The 20,008-nt window shown below is 33.6% G+C and overlaps 1 protein-coding gene across 6 annotated transcripts in view; it reads left to right on the top strand.

Annotated features, from left to right (window-relative positions):
• DCDC2 (doublecortin domain containing 2) overlaps window positions 1–20,008 on the top strand; it is a 200,764-nt gene that overhangs the window by 154,323 nt on the left and 26,433 nt on the right. For all 6 annotated transcript variants that reach the window (XM_074272693.1, XM_074272688.1, XM_074272680.1 and 3 more), the window contains one exon: window positions 14,837–14,937. In XM_074272693.1, the coding sequence (XP_074128794.1) occupies window positions 14,837–14,937 (101 nt within the window). The remainder of the gene's footprint in view (window positions 1–14,836; window positions 14,938–20,008) is intronic.

Raw genomic sequence — 20,008 nt, 5'->3', positions numbered from 1 at the left:
GCCTATTCATTCTACATCCTAATGATCTTCTATATATGTGTTACTGTTTTGTTTTCAAACTCTCCATTACTTTTAGACCAACCATGTCAACCATATTTTTTTGCTTAGAACGATCACTTACCCATGTTGGACATCCTTAGCTTCATGTCTAACTTAGTAAACATTTATTAAATGCCTATTATGTGCGAGATACCGTTTAAAGCCCTAGAACACAAAGAAATAACAAAAAGGAGCTCACAATCATTTTTAACTTTGGACAGAGCACTTTCATTTGAGTTATGAAGTTAGAAGCCAAATCATACTGAGTTAAGAAGAGAATTAAAAAAGGAGAAGTGGAGACAGTATTGTAGAATTGACTTCACAGGGAGTTTAGCCACAAAAGACAGGAGACCTTTGGGGACTAATAATCAGCAGGGGTAGAATGATCAAGTAATGATTTCTGAGCTTGGAGAAGACATAGACATATTTTTAGGTAATAAAGAATAAGTCAGTAGACAGGGAGAGATTCATAACTGAAGGGAGTAGGGAAAATAGAGAGTGAGAAGTCTGCTGAAGCTGTCAGGATGAAATGTGGGATAAGTTATATATATATAATGGGTAAGAAGAGTCATCCAACATGTGAGATGGGTGAAGGAGATTATAGTAGCAAAAAGCATCAGAATGTTATGAGCTGAGGAGAAGGAAGCTCTTGGCAAATGTTCTCAACTTTTTTTTTCAGTAAAATATGAAGAGAATGCAGATTGCAATTTTAATTTAATTTTTTTTTGTTTTTGCTTTTACAAAGGGATTAAGTGACTTTTCCTAGGGTCACACATCTAGTAAGTATTAAATGATTAAGGCTGGATTTGAACTCAGGTTCTTCTGACTCTGGGATCGGTGCTCTATCCACTGTACCATCTAGCTGCCCCCAGACTGCAAATGTATGAAGAAAATTGAATTTTTCTCTTTCAACTTCTCTTTTTTGTTTTCTTATACTTGAGATTGCTATATTTCATAGCATTATTTTTGATGACACAACCATTCGTTTTAATTATTATAGAATTTAGCACTGTCTTAGAGGTTACTTTGTAATATTATTTCATCTACCAAATATGGATTGAGCATTTCTTATGTGTATATAGTTTGCTATGGATTATAGAATAAGGGGGAAATAACCACAGACATTTTTTAAAACATGTGAACCTATGATCCAGCAGTGTTACTTCTGGGCTTATATCCCAAAGAGATCTTTAAGAAGGGAAAGGGACCTGTATGTGCAAGAATGTTTGTGGCAGCCCTCTTTGTAGTGGCCAGAAACTGGAGACTACGTGGATACCCATCAATTGGAGAATGTCTGAATAAATTGTGGTATATGAATGTTAGGGAATATTATTGTCTTATAAGAAATGACCATCAGGAGGATTTCAGAAAGGTCTGGAGAGACTTACATGAACTGATACTGAATGAAATGAGCAGAAGTAAGAGATCATTATATACTTCAACAACAATACTATATGATGATCAATTCTGATGTATGTGGCCCTCTTCAACAATGAGATGAACCAAATCAATTCCAATAGAGCAGTAATGAACTGAACCAGCTACACCCAGCAAAAGAACTCTGGGAGATGACTATGCCCTGCTACATACAATTTCCAATCCCTCTTTTTTTGTCCTCCTGCATTTTTTATTTCCTTCACAGGCTAATTGTTCACTATTTCAAAGTCCGATTCTTTTTGTACAGCAAAACAACTGTATGGACATGTATACATATATTGTATTTAATTTATCCTTTAACATATTTAACATGTATTGGTCAACGTGCCATCTGGGTGGGGGAAGGAGGGGAAAAATTAGAACAAAAGGTTTGGCAATTGTCAGTGTTGTAAAATTACCCATGAATATATCTGGTAAATAAAAACTATTATAAAAAAAATGTGAACCTTTATGCTGTAGGGAGTAGAGTGCTGAACGTTGGAAAAGGGAAATAGAAATAGAAATATACAGTTGAATTAGCTGAATGACCATGAGTATGAAGCGATGAAAGCCTTGACTAAGGTGATCACATCGTTAAAGAGAGAAAGGAATATTCCTAAGAGCTGTTATGAAGATAAAGTCAATAGGCCTTGGCAATGGATTGGATAGAGGGAGGGAGAGAGATATATATGCTTGCTTTCCAGTGCACTTGACAAAACTAATTGTCTGAAACAAATTACTTCCTTTGAACACACTACTATTGTTTTGTGCAAAAACTCTAAGCTTGTGCTGTTTCCCTTGAACCCCTTGCATCTACTTTCTCCTCTCATTCTCTTTATCTCTTTCTTCATCCTTTGCAATGGGCATCTGTGCATAACTATTTAAGATGGTATTCTTTTCTCCTTATCTTCTTCATGAGCATCACAAAATAACATGCCCAGGTAACCATCTTGCTCTTGGTGGTATAATGAAACCAGTTTCATCAATTTCTTTATTTACTTCTTTGAATAGAAACTGTGAGTAATTCTTCCACTTAATGGGAACTTTTATATCTTTTAATTTCAACTTTAGTGAAAAGATCAAGATTGTGTTTTAGATTATTATTGACAAAAATCTCCCATTGAGAGTTTGATCAGTTAAATTTATGTTTATAGATGTGACAAAAATGATATTCTTGCTAATTCCCTTAGATCCTTATTCTGGTCCTCCACTACATTCACTGCAAAAGTTGAAGGAACTGCGGAGAATTAATTGGACATATTTTCTATTTTTCTTTGTTTGATGAGCTTCAATGTCAAAGAATTCCTCATCTGGTGACCAAGTTGTTAGTGTTGAGCCTCCCCATACTTGGGTTGGTCCTTAAATGACAGACATAATAACTTGTCAACCAGAACATGTTTAAAGTCTTTTTAGTTTGTTAAAATCTTCAAGAGTGTGTTTCACTGGCCAGTTTTTTTTTTTTTTTTTTTTTTTTTTTTTTTTTGGTGAACTCAACATCACTTCCATGTCAAAATGAGGCATGAGAATAGGACCTTTTTGGTAGCATGAAACATTTACCCATTTGTAAATTTTTCTTCTACTATTTAATTTTTTTTTTTGCTGGGGCAATTGGGGGTTAAGTGATTTGCCCAGGGTCAGACAGCTAGGAAGTGTTAAGTGTCTGAGATCAAATTTGAACCTGGGTCCCCCTGACTTAAGGGCTGGTGTTCTATCCGCTATGCCACCTAGCTGCCCCTACTATTTAATTTTAAGATAATATTCTCACCCACGTGTTGAACTTTGATATCTTTAATCACTCGCTGAACTTGAACAACATCAACCATTTCTTTTTCATTATGACTAGACAAATGTGAAATTCTAAATAATTCTGAAACACAATTTTGCTCAATCAACAAAATGGGCATATTGCATTAGATATAAACTCAGTAAATATACTTTCTTTATTCCTTTTGGTTGAGGTATATTGTACATGCTTTACCCCCAAATTATGTCCACACTTTATAATCATGAGCATTAACTCTATAATATATTTATATTGAAAGTCTTAGACAACTGTTCATTAACATGAAAATAATGAATTCTGAGAGAAGAACTCTAAAAACAGTGCTAAGGATTATGAGGTCCTTGACTTTAGTACTGTCCCAGATTATGAAGTCTTCAGCAAAACATTAAAGATCTTAGGCATTCTGAGGTGTTATCACTATCACTATCTGCTCCTGGTCCAAAGCTTTCAGAAGGAAAAATTTCCATTGGGGAAGTAAATACGTGGTTAAGGAAATGGCAGCAATTCAGAACGGGAGAAATATGTTAGTTTATTAGCCAAAAAGCAAGAACATATTCTATTAAATGCTAAGCATTTTGTCCAGCCCAGGAGAGATAACATGTAAATAAATGTATATTATAGGTACATATAGTGTAACTGGAAGATAATCTTGGAGGGAAGGGACTAATATCCTGTGAAGACTAGGAAAGATATTCCCAGAAGGTGGGATTTGTGCTGCATCTTGAAAGAAAGCTAGAAGATAGAACTAAGAATAGAGAACATTAAGAATAGAGAGCATTTCAGGTAAGGGTGATAACCAGTACAAAAGCGTGGAAAGTGGGAGATATGAAGTGTTATATATGGACAATAATTAAGTCAGAGTAGCTGGATTATTGAGTCCTTGGAGGAAAATGGAAAGACAGGAAGGGCTTTAAGTTCCAAACAGGATTTTATATTTGATTCTGGGTTGTCACAGGTATGTTCTAGAAGGATTCTTGCCCTTAGAATGAGCTAAACTAAAAAATACTTTGATGTTCCTACAAACTGAGATTCTGTGATTCATTTTGGGAACTCAGGCCAAAACACTGGTTTCCACAATTAATATTTGCAAAAATCTCCTTATTTAAAGTAATAAATAATTATTATCAGAAATAAACATTTAAATGAAACTTCATCATGAATTTTGCTGATTTTTTTGTGTGGTCAGGCATTTACTCTATTAGATAGAATTTCATAGGGTCAAAAATAAAAGCTAGATGAAGTGCATGAGGCAAATTTGAGGAAGAAGAGATCAGGAAAGTCTTCATTAAAAAAGGTGGAGTTTGTGACTGAATCTAATTTTTCTTTAATTCTACAATGATTTTTTGGGGGGAAAGGTTTAATTTTTTTATCCATTTATCCATTGATACACAAAAACATTTAAATATGTTGACAAAGCAAAAGAAACAAACAAAAAACACATGCAGTAACAACAGAATTTCGGTATCTAGATCAAATGATAAAATAAATGGTTGTAAATGAGCTAATTTAACTGTATACTTTCAATTTACCTCAGTGAGTTGCTTCTTACTGCTTACTCTTGGTGAGGCCCAGTGACAGACCATCAGGATTCTTGTTATTTACAGATGATTAAAAGAAACAAAAGCCCTGTCCATTAACCGTAACAAGGTATTGCCTATATTGCTTGTATTTAATGTGAGTTTCATTTGATGTCTAATGCTATCTTTATTTCCATAATTGCAGCCAAGTCTGGGCCTTGTCACATTAATAAGTTGGCACGCTCAGAATTGAAATCAGGATCCATAATTCTTAGGCTATTTTCATGCCAGCTCCAGAATATCTGGATGGAAAGTAGAAACATTCAGTCAATCAATTACAGTAAAATGACAATGCAAAGTAATTTTTTATAATTATGTATGCCAGTATAAAGGTGTTGCTGTTGGTTAGCACAGGCAGATTCCCCTTAAACATGATTTTTTTTTTAGTCTTCACACATTTTAGCCCATAGTCTCTAGCAATGGTATCACCAGAGAAGTGGAGTTGCAAACAAACTATATAAAAAGAATCATGAAAAGTAATGAGTGGTGTATTCATTATCAATGTGTATTTCACCTAGCCTTTGAATTCTGGTAGTTTTAGTAAGAATCTGACTTTTGCACATATGAAGAAACATAAAATGGAAAACAGAGTAGAAGAAAAAAAAATGGACCTGTAGAACCTGAGACAATTCATGACATTTTAGTTTTATCTAATAATTACATTTGTGAAATATCATTATGCCCATTTAAAGAAAAGATAAATGAAGGATAATGGTCTGACATATTATGGACATCAGTTCAGAGTCATTCAGGAAGAGTTAACAATCAATTATGTTTATTAGCAGACAATAATTTGGAGCTTCATTTTTTCCCATCTGAAGTCTACAGTTAGAGAGCTTTTCAGTTAATCATGGAGCATTTCTTCGATTTGTGAACTTGACCAAGCTCAAGGAATACAAAGGCGCAAACTAAAACAGTTTCCCTGACATCAAACAACTTATAGGGAAGTGACATATACATAGAGAAGCCTCTGAAAAATATATTCAAAATAAATACCTGAGATTTTTTTATTATGAGGGTGTAGAGGAGGTAATGTACTAGTGGTTGGAAGGATTGGGAAAGTCCAATTTGAGAAGATAGCAATTGAACTGGATGAGGGAGAAGGAAATGACAAACTATTCCAGTTTGCCAAGAAAGTACCAAATGGGTCAAGAAGACTAGAGCATGACTGAAATGACTGAAAAACAACAAAAAGGGATTCTAAAAGGCTGCAAAAATAATGAGAAGAGGGATGAGTAGTATTACTTATGATGAACAACTGAGTAAGCCAGTTTATTTAGAACATGAATTAGAAGGGGACGTAATATATAAAGTCTGGAAAAACTGGCTGAAGCCAAATTATAAAGATCTTTAAATTAAATCTTTAAAGAAAAGGTCTTTAAAGAGCTGAAAAGGTCTTTAAAATAATTTTGTATTTTATCCTAGAGCCAGTAAGGAGTCATTAGAGTTGGTTTTTCTTACTTTTTAAGCATTATATTGTGATAATTACGTTTGGACTTTAGGAACATCAGCTTAGCATCTGAGAGGAGCATGGATTATAAAGTAGAAAACATTGAGGCAGGGAGAAGAGAGGAGGGCATTATAATAGTCTAGCTAAGAAATGATGAGAGCCTGAACTAGGTGATTGAATATGAGTTGAGGAGAAAGGAAGTGGATGTGAGAAATGTTGCAGAGGTTGAATTGGTAAGAGTTGGCAACTCATTTTATATGGGTATTGAGAGAGGGTGAGAAGTAAAGGATGGACTCATCCATCAAGTCCTTCAGACTTGAAGATGTGTATTTTGGCATACTGGAAGTGTTATGTGTAATATAACATGAAAAAGGAAGAATGTGGTAGAAAAAAGCCAAACACATGTATGTAGAGAAAAAAAAAGCCTTTAAAATGTAATGAGAAAATGGCTTTGGAATAATAGAAATAGAGAATTATAGACTATTGATGTTTCTAAATTTATAAAATGTTCCCATTTGACTATCAGAGAACACAATTAAATGTAGATTAGTGATTAAAAAACCCATTTAGTTTTTATCATAGTATTAAATTAATAACATTCATAGGAAACTCACTGCTGTTTAATAGTTTGGTGTCTACTCTCCATATGAATAATATTTTAATCATTGGGTAAGAATATTTGCATAAGTTATAGCAAAGATCAGAGTTGACCAATATTCCTTTCTAATGAAGTATTTATTATATGGCAACTCACCTGCTTCTTTTACTCTGGCATTTGTTAAATTCCGTATTAGTTGAGAAGACTGCTTTATAAAAGGTCAGGTCTTCTAGAATGCTTTCTTCAATTGTCAATGAGATATTATGATGACAACAATCTATTTCCATGAAGAATGATATTAGGAATTTAATATATTTTCAAATAAGGATGTGTAGATCACATTAACATTAAGCTAATAAAATTCATTTTTATATCTACTTCATACCAATTTTAATTCTCTCTGGTGACAGATGTGACACACAGAATGACTGCAGTGGAACAAGATGATTTGCCTTGTATATGGACTTTCCATAACCATATAGTCTATAATATTTTTTCTTCTTGGACAATCATCTTATTTACGGCAAAACATAAACTCCTTGGGTCTCTTCATTTTTCTCAATAATCTATTAGGCTTAATGAGCTATATTTTTAAAATATTTTCTTTTTTAAATTAAATTGAGCTTTTTATGAGATGTAACCTCAGTAGTAAATCACATTAAAATGTTTATTGTCACATTAGCTTTCTTTCTTACTTATACAGATCACAGTTAATAAATGTTTTAGATTTCCATAAAGTGTTCAGGACAGATCATCATGACAGAAAATTTTTTTCCCTCCACTGTCAAGCTTCAGTCAATTTCAGATATAAGAGATTAAAATACTATATACATATTGCCATTTTGCTTCAAATAATTTTACTATTTTTGGATAAAATTATATTCTATAAGCTATTAAGTCCTGAGCCTAAATATTAAAATTTTTATTTTTATCAATAACTTGGATGCATCTTTTGTTGACTAGTATGTTTTCTCATTTGTGTGAATATACAAAAGTATTTTAGTTCCAATGAAATGAAATACTGATGCATTAAGAACAGAAAATGCATCCATTTTAGTTCTGGTTACAGAATGGTTAAAATACATATATTCTGATTTCATTTTCCTGTAGAGGAAATGGACCACATATATTATGAACTAGGTACAATGCTATGTTCATGTTGTGGATTTCCTGTATCTACAACACTTCTTCAATCTAAGTAATAAAATTGATGATGGAGATCACTGAACAATAATCAAAAGTATTTTTATTTTGCTAGAGTATTTGATATTTTCTATCTATTATACATTGAGAAATCAATTCATGATCTGTAGGGGAAAAAAGCTCAGAACTAAATTTGTATAGTCTCTATATAATTGACTGAATTCAGGGTTTAAAAGGTATGATTATCTTCTCTCTTTGTCCCTCCCTCCCTCTCTTTTTCTCTTTTCACTCTATTACTTGTTATTTAACAATCATATTCAATTTGATAATTATAGAACTTTATAAAGAGTTAGGCATCATCCACTTTTCAACAAATTTCTATTCAGGGTGCACTGCAAAGAGCAACAGCTCTGAATTCAGAAATCTTGAGTCCCAAATATGGCTCTCATATTTATTATTTGTATTATTTTGAAAAAAAAATAACTTGCTGGACTTTAGTTTTTTCATTTGTAAAATAAGAGAGCTGGACAATATAGACTCTTAGGTCTTTCCAAGCACCTGGTCAATGCTTTTATGGCATATGTATGTCAAGGGACCATGGCCAATCCTTGTTTCTCCATTGTTAACCTAATTTTTGCAGTAGAAGAGCACCATCTATTTGGCTATACTTGTCAGTGCTAAATGCTCTTATGAGAATAGATCTACTTAGAAACTTAGTTCCCTGGAATTTTGCAGAAAAAGTCACATAGATATGATTAGTTGTTCATAATATTCTGTACACATCGAGTTGCCTCAGTTTGCTGTAGTTATTTAATATCACTGAGTTTGGTAGGCTACATAAGGTATGCTTGAACTAGCTTGTTAAATTTTCACTGTGAACATTTATTTACACCTCATAAATAATCATTAAATGCTATAAATCATGTTAAATTTATTGTTTTGTTGTCTATCTAGACTTTAAAAAATAATGAAAAAATTAATAACAGAGATTCAGTTTAAAAATGCATCATGGTTTATTTTTGGAGAGCTGGTTGTTAAACATTGCTCAGCACAGCTCTGGGTATAATATGGTTATCTAGCAGGATCAAAGAATCTTAAGAACATGATCCTTTCAGCGGATCCTCCTTTCCTTCTTTTATTGTGTATATTACAAGCCTTGACTAGAGTCAGGGGTTCTAATCAGGATTATTAGAACAGGATTATTTTCTAAATTATATAGTCCTTAGATAATATACATTAATAATAAGTGTTTTATTAAGCAAGATGCACTGAGGTCCTTGATTTCTCTGTCTTCTCATCTAATTGACCTTATTATTACATTGTTTGCCATTATGAGCAAAATTTGCCGTTTGTTGGACAAATTTAAAATAGCTTTAATGGTGGAACGAAATGGTATGTTTTCTAAATGTTTGTATGAATACAACTACTGGTGAAATGTTATTCTTTATTATTCAAGCCAATGCTCTAAATTTTCAGTCTTTTGTTTTTGAACAATTTAGAACAATTTTCATTTACTTTTCTCTGGTGGCATTCAAAGAAATAGAATAAATTCCTTTCATTGTGCTAAACATTTTTAGGCAAATAATGGATAGAATTTTTATTCTCTTTGTTTTATATCTTGATTTACTTTTGAAGAGTAACAAAATATCTTGCATGGACTTGGAATAGTTTGGGGAAAATATATATACCAAGGTTGCATAGCAAATATAACTCCTGTTTTCTACACCATTCAGTTGATATTTTGCATGTGATGGTTTAATTGTTGTTTGTTTATTTAGGTCAGTATTGTTGATACATTTTTTTTGTGTTAGGCTCTAAGGCTACAATAAGTAGATGATATGATCTTCACCTTTAAGGAGTTTATGATCTACTGAGATAAATAGGACATGCACAATACCTTGAACTAAAGAAGGGCTCCCAAAAGTCTGTGACCAAGGCACCAAGAAAGAACCTCAAGAAGATTGCTCCAAAAGACTGTGGACAAGGTGTTGAAGTTGGTCAGCAGATGAGGGCATCTCGTTCTAAGATGATGGACATCATTCACCACTTAAAGAGTGCATCCCTGGCAGAAAGATATCTGACTTGTTGCATTCCACCAAACACTCTGTCATCACATCATGCAAAATTCAGACAGCCGGGTGCCAGCTGCTGTCCAGGGAGATGGCCAAGCACACTATGGCCACAGGCACCAAGGTTGCCACAAAGGGGCAGTGAAGACCTTAAAACTACAGCCCCAGTAGCACAATGAAGCAATTTGGAATATTGTGGAATACTGCATCCAGAAGGAAATAGGGGAGGTAGTGAGAGGTGGATATGAACAGACTAGAATCTCTTGTTAAAAAGAATTATACTTGAGCAGTAGTATAAATCATAAATGATATTAGAGAGAAAAAATAGACACAGTTGGGTAGTAAGACTAAGAAATAAATGGCTTATGAATAGCCTGAGTGCCCCAATGGATCCACCCAATTCCCTTCTCAAGTCATATTATATACAACCCTGTAGAATATGGACATGAATGAGAGTCAGATGATACCGTTATAAAGAGTTCTTGTATCTAGCAATCTTTTCTTTGTTTCTTATTAATTTGTGTCTTACTAATTTGGAAAACTTTGAAATTTTAAGGATTCCCAAGTACTTGATGCTTGTATTTTTCATGACATTTAGCAGAATGCTTTGTACATAGTACATGCCTAATAGTTAATAATAAAAATCATCCTGTTAATTAAAATAAAATCTATTTAATATTACCATCTTAATAGACTCCGTCCTCCCCTAAACATTTTTCTTTTCTTTTCTTTTCTTTTTTAATATTTGACTTCTCTTACGATTTTATTGGTGAAGGAAATCCTGGTGAAGAAATTCCCTTTAATAATACAGTTCAGTGCCTGCTCTCTACTTTCTAGACTTAGAGGGTTGAATGGAAAACTGAGAGGTTAAAATATTTGCCCAAGGTCACAAAAGCCACTTTATGGCAGAAATTGAACTTAAATTAGGTTTTCCAGAGTTGAGGGTTAATTAAAATTCCCTATTATATTCATTTATTCTAGATCTCTAGAAGGCTTTCACCTATAGGCATTATTCTGGGATGTCTTCTCCAAAATTTATATAGTTGGGAAAAGTAGTGAGGAAGGTAAAGTTGCTACTAATATATTCAAAACTAAAATAGTGACTATTTTAGATTATTTGCTTCCCAGAATGTTATTTTTAGTCTCTGATATATCACAGGTGGCTGAGAGGTAACTTGATATTTATATGTTAGCAGTACTCAACAGATTTCTATTTTAAAATAGACAAATTTTTAAAAATATCTTTTTTTGTTATTATCTCCTAAAAGCTGGCCATCTCCTTTGCATTTTATTTTGAATTATACTTTCCTTGACTATATTTCCATGTTGTCTATGATTTTTTTTGTTCCTTAGTCACTGTTTGTTCTTATTTTGTATTTATTTCAAAGGTTCATAGGAGATGACTTCTACATCTCAATTTATGAACGGACATTAAATTTTGTCTAACATTCATTTCTTTTTATCTTCTCTGTGTTAGTTACACAGACTTATTGATTTAATTTTCCATTGTGATAACTTTGTTGTAGAAATAGTTAAAGCAATATTCATTTCATACAGAACTTAAATAGCTTAATTTCCTTAGTTTCTTCTGATTTTCCTTGCAAATATTTTTGAGAAGTAAATGCTTTACACTACAATAAAGAAATAAAAATAGATCATAACATCAAACAATATAAGAATTGGAAGATAGATTAGGTCCAGTTCAGTGACATTAACAATTGATCTTCTGTGTCATTTAAAATTTTTCAAATCACTTTACAGACTTTGTCATGAGAGGAACTGTGATGCAGTTGAAAGGAGGATCTTGCCTTATAAGCCTGCCATTTGCTACTTGTGTGACCCTAAGAAAAGTACTTAATAATCTCTCTGGGTCTGTTTCCTCATTTGTAAAATGGAATTGAAACTATGGCCTCTATGGTTATTCCAGCTCTAAATTTATGATAATAGCTGTGGTCATAATGTGTTATATAACATATAACAACTTTGTGAGGTGCTATTATCCTTATTTTAGAAATGAGGGTACTGAAGTTCAAAGAAGCTTTAACTTATCCGTAGTAACACACCCAGTTAGTGTTAGAGGTGGGAGTTGAACCAGTGTCTTATTCTCAGCCCAGCAATTGATCTATTATACTAGGCCATCTCTTAGAATTTTATATCTTTGATATTATCTCTAAGGAACATTTTGGTGGAAAAGTATGATTGCTTTCAGAAGATTAGGACTATAAGCTATTATGGATTTATCAATGATAACTTTAAGAATTTCTTGAATTTAATTGTTTTTCTTCTGTACCATCTCTTAGAACAATAAATTCATATGTTTTTAATTATTGTGCAAAATAATGTTTCCTTTTGTTGATTCTAAAATCACTCTGTATAGACTTCAAAGGGGGCAGCCTCTTATATTCCAGAGTTTGGTGAGAGAAGAAATCTTACTCACTTTTCTATCTTGTTGATCATACCTCTTAATATTACTTTCTGATTGGCAAAATTACAATGTCTTGATAGAGATTCAAACACTTTTGAGTTGCACTTTCCCTTTACTAAAATTTAGAGACAAGAACTTTACACATTCCAGACATGTCTGTGTGAAAGTAATATTATGCACTCTGTTTTGATTTTACTAAAAAGTTTCTCTGCTTATACTTATACTTAGCAATTTGTTGGTATTTTTGACTACATCTGCGTATTGGATTGAAAGTCTTCAGTATATTAGCAGTATTATGACATGAAAAGATCCAGGCAGAAAGTCTGATATACAAAGCATCTTTCATATCCATAGTAAAATATAGGCTGCCTTTGATTTAGAAGGGAGTAGTTGGTGGAAATGATCCAAAGTAGAAGAGAATTTTTTAAAATAAGTGTAGAATATTTACTTTTTCTGTAATAAATTATGTATATCTGTATATGTAGCATACATACCAAAATTACACAGTCTAAGTAAAGCTTAATATAAAAATGTCTTTGTGTTAAACACATAACAATTAATAGTAGGGGGAAATAGCTGAGAAACATGCTGGGTGGTAGAAACAAACATCCTGGGATTACAAATTTGCATAGAAAATGCTCAAAACAGGTAATTCTATGTGGATAATAGAGAATTCAACTCCATATAATGAGCATTAATAAATGCTCATTTATCAATTTTCTACTCTGTACAAAACACCAGGGAAGATACACAACAAATCAGATACAGTCTTGGAGCTTGCAGTCCTCAGGGAACTTAAATTTAGTAGATAGGGATATATGACATTCTCATAGATCATTATAACACAAAGCAGATTATAATACTTTTCCAGGAAAGGTACAAACAAAGGACTCTCTGAATTCCAGATATCAATTCTGATGACTGGGTAATAGAAGGATCCATGGAATCATAGGATCATAGGGTTGGAAAAGGGGCTGTAGTGGTCACATATAGTCCAGTCCATTCATTTTACAGATATGGAAACCTAGACTCAGACAAAAAATATGACTTGATCAAGATCACATGGGTAGCATGTTAACATAGCTGGGTCCCTTTACCCCAGTACAAATGCTGTTTCCATTAATAAGTAAGTAATAAGAAGTAAGTTTAAGGTAGAGAGAGAGAGATAGGGATTACAGGTAAATTACATATGATGGGTTGTTTTTAAAAAGACATGGGAAAATTAGAAAGAGTCCAGTGAAGAATAGTAAAAAAATAATTGATTGAAATAGGAAAAATAGATATGATAGGAATAATAAAGAACTGGAAATAGTTTTTAAACAGCCTAGATAATAGAAGCATGGAAAAGGATGACTATATATGATGTTCTAAGTATGTGAAGGATTATGAAGATCAAAACAGTGGAAATGAGTTTAAATTTCAGCAAGAGATAATTAAGCTACATGAAAGAAAACATTTCTTGACTGTGATAGTGAATCAACATTACGATTTACTACTGAAGGGGGGAAAATCACATCTTGAAAAAGGGTTTAGATCTTCACCTATTCAGAGGATGGGAACTGGACTAAGTAACAGATTTGTGATTCTTTGATTATTTAGCCCAGAGAAGAGAAAGCTGAAAGGGAGAATTAAGGACTATTTTCAGGTATTGCAAGCAGCTGAATCCTCTTTTGTTCAGAAAAAATAGAGCAAGGTGAACAAAATCAATTTATTTTCCTTGCAGTGAAGTCAATTAAGTAGTAGTATGTATTACTGGAAACGCACAGGGAGATCTGTAAAAATACAGGCTCGATTATGACTTATGTGGGGTGTGAAAGGAATTATGAATCTGTAACCTGTAGGACATATTGACTTCAAATTAGAAAATTTAAATTGTCTTATATAAATTGAATATCAATATTAATATTAAGTGTTCATTTTCTCTTGGAAATTAGGATTTTTAATCACAGATGTGCTTGAAATGAAAGGTTTCTTGCTTCCCTCACTCCCACTCCCCCTTTTCCTGCCAAGCATCATTTCTATTTCATGGATGGGAGAGAGGGGGAGGGTGGTATTAATCAGAACTAAAGTCAGGAGCTTTCTCCGGTAGACCTAGAATCTCCCATTTCTATATTTTGTGAAAATGTACACATTTGGTAGAAAGCAAAACATCATCAATAATAGCCTTCTTTGGTTAAATGTAATACAAGTGCCTATTAAGAATACATCCACACCCTGCTCCGCCCCTAAATAAGATTTTGGCTGTAGTTCTAGGAAAAAGCCACACGATGTCAGAATTGGACTTTCCTTTCTCGTCCTAATCGATTTTTTTTTTTTCTTCTTTTTTTCCTTTGTAGATGAAGGCATTTTCAAAGCCGGAACAGAAAGATCTGAAATGGAGGGGGCTGCAGAAGTACAAGAAGATGAAGACACTCAAGTTGAGGTTCCAGTCGATCAGGTAATCTCCATGACTTTCAAGGAGAGCTAGAAAACACCTTGCCAATGCATGTTTTTCCTTTTAGCTATGCTCTTTGCCCTCTACTCTATTGAGGCAAATATCAGTTGTTAACTCAGATTGCATATGACTACCTGTTTAAAAACAAAAACAAAACCCTACACTGACTTTTAAAACACCTTCTCATATTTTCTTAGTGTTTTCTTCAAGTGTTAATCACTTGTTCATTGTGACACTTTTTTCAAAAACATTAATTACCATGGTCAAATTTGTTTAGTGAAAACAAGGACCAGGTGATAACTAGAAAGGGAGAGTTGGTATGTTTTAGAATGACAGTGAAAGAGAGTGTTAAGATTCAATATGTTTTATTTGGGAAATTATTACTATTCCTTCAAATAAAAAAAGCTAATACTTATATCAGCTTGTTACTTTCCCTTCATTATCTGAAAAGCTTTGGGCTACTGTACCCTTTTATCCTCCCCCAAATTCCTGATTTCATATACCCTTGTAGGCATTTCCATTATTTTTCTTATGCTTTGGAAGGTTCAGATAAAGAATTGCATGGTATAGAAATGATAAAAGATGATCAAATTTTTTTTCCTTAACAAGTCAAATAGCACTCCTTACTATGCTATATCTAGGGCTGAAAATGAGTTGGAAAACTGGAATATTATGATGTTCTCAAAACTGTAACATTGGGTAGATATAGGGAAATTATGACTTCTTTCCTTCCATAAGACTTAAAAAACCAAGGTTAATTCTCTTCCTTCTCTAATACATTTCTTTCTTATTTTGTTTTAAATTATGAAGGAATGCAATTTAAGTTCATTTACTTACTGGTAGTTTTTTTCCTTCTCTAAGCACTGCCATGCTTACAGAAAAGCAATAATATACTTACTTCAGAAATTAATTTGGGTTCAGCTTGTTATTTCTAAGGATTACTTTTAATGAACAATTATAAATTCTGGTTTTAGATTTTTTCCCCCTTGATTAAGGCATAACAGTATAAAGGCTTAAGAGGGCTGTGGAGTCATAATCAAATACTCTATTCCTTAGACAAAGACAAAGAATTCCATATGTATAAGTTAATAATTTTGAAATTTGGCCTAATTCACATTCCCAAATCACATTACTAAATTCAAATTCAGATCTTATCAGGTATTCATTCAGTGTTTTCAATGAGATATAGCAAAGATACAATCAATAAAAGGTAGTCCCTTGTCCTCAAAGAGCCTTTAATTTACTTAGTGGTCTGGGGTCTCTGGGTGATGCAGAGTATATAGAGTGTCAGGCCTGGAGTAGTCAGTCTGGTTTGAGACTCTTTTTAATTGTGTGGCTCTGGGCAAGTCACTTAACCCTTAACTGTTTGCCACAGTTATTCATTTATAAAATGAGATGGAGAAGGAAATAGCAAACTGTTCCAATATCTTTGCCAAAGAAATGCTAATGGGATTAGTTAGGAAGAGTTGGACATGACTGAACATCAGATAGTTTGATAGAATGTGATTTGGCCAAACACATAAGAAACAATAAGAAAATAATGAGTAAAGATGAAAGACGTTGCTCTCAACTTAAGTATAGGGAAAGGTTTCATGCAAAAGTTGACACAACTCAGTCCCTATTAATGGGAATATTAAATCACCCAGAATGATCACATATTTCCAAATTCACACTATTTGAAGTTATGATTGTGTAAAAATGTGGCCTTTGTTTATGACCCAATGGAAATATGAAGTGCAAATTGGAATAATGTGACCACTCCAGAGGCTTTATGATTTGCACTAATTGGGACCTAGCTCTGTGCCTTATATGATTCAAAGAATTTTATCGGGCAGAGCTGGGGAGAGAAAGCACTTATCAGATGTGGGGAAAAGCTTGTGTGAGCACATTGGGGTGTAAAAGGGCACAGTAAGATTGTGAAAGAGCTAGCATTATATTTTGATTGGAATATAGAGTACCTGAAAAGAAATAATGTGTAATGAAACTGGAAAGGTATTTTGGAAGCAGGTTGTCAAAAGCCTTAAATGCCAGATGAAGGGATTTGTATTTTATAGATAATGAGGAGCCACTAAAGGTTTTCAGGAAGGAAGTAATATGGTTTGATATGCATTAGGAAAGGTATGTTTTAATTTTTAAAAGTGTCATTAATACCTTTTATTTTAATGTCATATTCACATTTTCCATCCAGATTTATCCTTATCATGCTATATAGGAAGCTAAGTTTCCTTATATAATACAATATAATAATAATAATAATAATAATAATAATAATAATAATAATAATAATAATAAGTTTTCTTATATAATACAAGTTTCCTTGTATAGGAAACTATACAGTGGATAGACCTGAGGAAGACCTGAATTCAAATATTGCATTAGCCATTTAACCACTGTTTGCCTCAGTTTTCTCAACTGTAAAATGGGAGTAATACTAATACCCACCTCTCATGTTTTCTATAAGATCAAGTGAGATAATATTTGTAAGATATTCAACACAGTTTTTGGAAATAGTAGATACTTAATAAATGCTTTCTTCTTTTTTTATTCCCTTCCCCTTTCTTCCTTCCTACCTTCCTTCCTTCTTTCCTTCCTTCCTTCCTTCCTTCCTTCCTTCCTTCCTTCCTTCCTTCCTTCCTTCCTTCCTTCCTTCCTTCCTTCCTTCCTTCCTTCCTTCCTTCCTTCCTTCCTTCCTTTTTTTTCCTTTCTTTCCTTTCTTCCTTCCTTCCTTCCTTCCTTCCTTCCTTCCTTTCTTCCTTCCTTCCTTCCTTCCTTCCTTCCTTCCTTCCTTCCTTCCTTCCTTCCTTCCTTCCTTCCTTCCTTCCTTCCTTCCTTCCTTCCTTCCTTCCTTCCTTCCTTCCATTCCTTCAGTGTCCCTCCATCCCTCTCCTGAAATTCAAGTGCTCCGATAGATCTATGATGACATTGATCTAGAAATATCCACCCATGCTTGTCATTCTATGAGACTCTAGTCTACATCCTCCCAAATGGTTAGGAAGTTTATTTTGTCAGCTATATGAAGTCTGGATAGGAGTGAAGAAAAAATTAATATAGAGAGACCATTGGGAAACAGTAGTTCAAATCGAAGTGTGATGAGGGCTGACCAATAACAGCAGCTAACATTTATATAGCCCTTAATATATGCCAAGTGTTGTGAGAAATACTTTACAGATATTGTCTCCTTTGATCCTTGTAGGTGCAATTATTATTCCAATTTTACAGATGAAGCAATTGAGGCAAATAAAGGTTAAATGACTTGCCTAAGGTCACACAGCTAGTAAGAGTCTGAGGCTGTATTTGTACTAGATCTTCTTGACTCCAGGCTTGGCACTTTATCAACTGCATCTTCTGGCTGAACTCAACCACTGCTAAAGAAGAGGAAAAGATAGGTACCAAAAATACTGTGAAGTTAGGATCAGTGGTATTTGCATGTTTGGATTTGGGAGTTATGAGGAAAAGGAAAGAACTAACGAAGACTGTGAAGTCCTAAAAATGGGGGGAGACTATGTAATCAATAGAAACAAACAATCTAGGAGAGAGAGAATATGGTAATTTCTGATTTGTGCATGTTGAATTTGAATACACTAGGAAGACTTCCAGGTAGAAAAATGTCCAGTAGGCAGTTGGAAATTTTACATAAAAATTCAGGGGAGAGCCTGGAAAGTTAGATTTGTAAACCATTTGACTATGTTGATTCTTCAAGTAATGAGAATAAATGAAATCAAAAGTAGATAAAAGAATTTCTTGAAAATCATTTGTTATTGAATAAAAAAAAATAAAAATGAGGACTAATGAGTCCCAGATTTCATAAGACTCAAAACTTATGCTAGGCATTTCTTTACACAGTGGTTTGGTAACAAAGCAAAAATGAAATGCCTTTTCTGTGTTATGAGGATATAGGTAAGGGATGGGGGATTGGTGACCAATAACCCTTATGCTAGATTGTTTTCCCAAAATAGTCTTATTTTTTATTTAATTTAAAATGATCATTAACAATCCTAGTTTATTAAATAGTAGAGGTATGTGTGAAAAAGGTGATTAAGAAGGATTGCACCAGCTAGAGATTGTCAAGAATTGAGTTTTAATGTGAAGGAAATAAAAGTGACTAATAAATGGTCAAAATTTGTTTCTCCTTGAACTCTTCAGTTAATTGTTTCAAACATGATTCTTTGGGGGATGTTGTGGTTTTCTGTTTAGTTATTGTTGTGCTAATGAGACCTCCACATTTCAGGCCACATTTGAGCTGGTGAGTTTTGTTCCAAATCATTGCCATAAGCTTCAGCTCTAATGTTGACAAACAGGCTTATAGGTGTATTTCATTGGTCCTAGGGGGAGATTGAGTGAGAAAATGAGTGCTTATATTTTGTCAGGGAAAATGCTGCTGGGAAGGAAAGGTCAAAGAACAAGTTACACTAATGGTATGTCAGATCAACAATGTCCTCTCAAATATCAGATTAATTTCTGGGGAGAGGTATTTTTATCTCCCCATGAAATTTTTGCCCTATAAAGAGTAGAAAAAGTGTATTCATGAATGACAGCTAGGTGGTGCTGTAGTGGATCAAATTTTGGGCTTGAAGTTGGGAAGATTCATCTTCCTGAGTTCAAATTTGATCTTAGATACTTCCTAGCTGTATGACCCTGAGCAAGTCACTTCACTCTATTTGCTTCAATTTCTTCATCTGTAAAATGAGCTGCAGAAGGAAATGGCAAATTACACTAGTGCCTTTGCTAAGAAAACCTCAAAGAGGGAAATCACAGAGAGATATATACAACCAAAACGACTCAACAAGTCAAGGATTGCTGGCCTTTTAACAAATTAATTGTTATTCAAACTCTTTATTTTAGGTCTAAAGCACTGGACAGTTTGTAGCACGGTACCAGAAACCTCATCATAGATACAGGAATGGCAGAGGGCTGGCTCTGCCCTGAGCTGCCATAAAGAGACTTTGCAAATTTGTGATCTCCTTTCTCCACCATGTAAACAAACTTAGAATAGAATTCCTCCATCTCTTAGGATACTCTATCCCTCCTGTAAGGTTCAGGGCATTGCTGCTTTTTATATGAAGCTTTTCCTAGT

This window comes from Sminthopsis crassicaudata, chromosome 1 (genome assembly GCF_048593235.1).
Source record: "Sminthopsis crassicaudata isolate SCR6 chromosome 1, ASM4859323v1, whole genome shotgun sequence".
NCBI lineage: Eukaryota > Metazoa > Chordata > Mammalia > Dasyuromorphia > Dasyuridae > Sminthopsis > Sminthopsis crassicaudata.
Note: the sequence above shows the minus strand (reverse complement) of the source record. Positions and strands in the feature narration are given on the sequence as shown.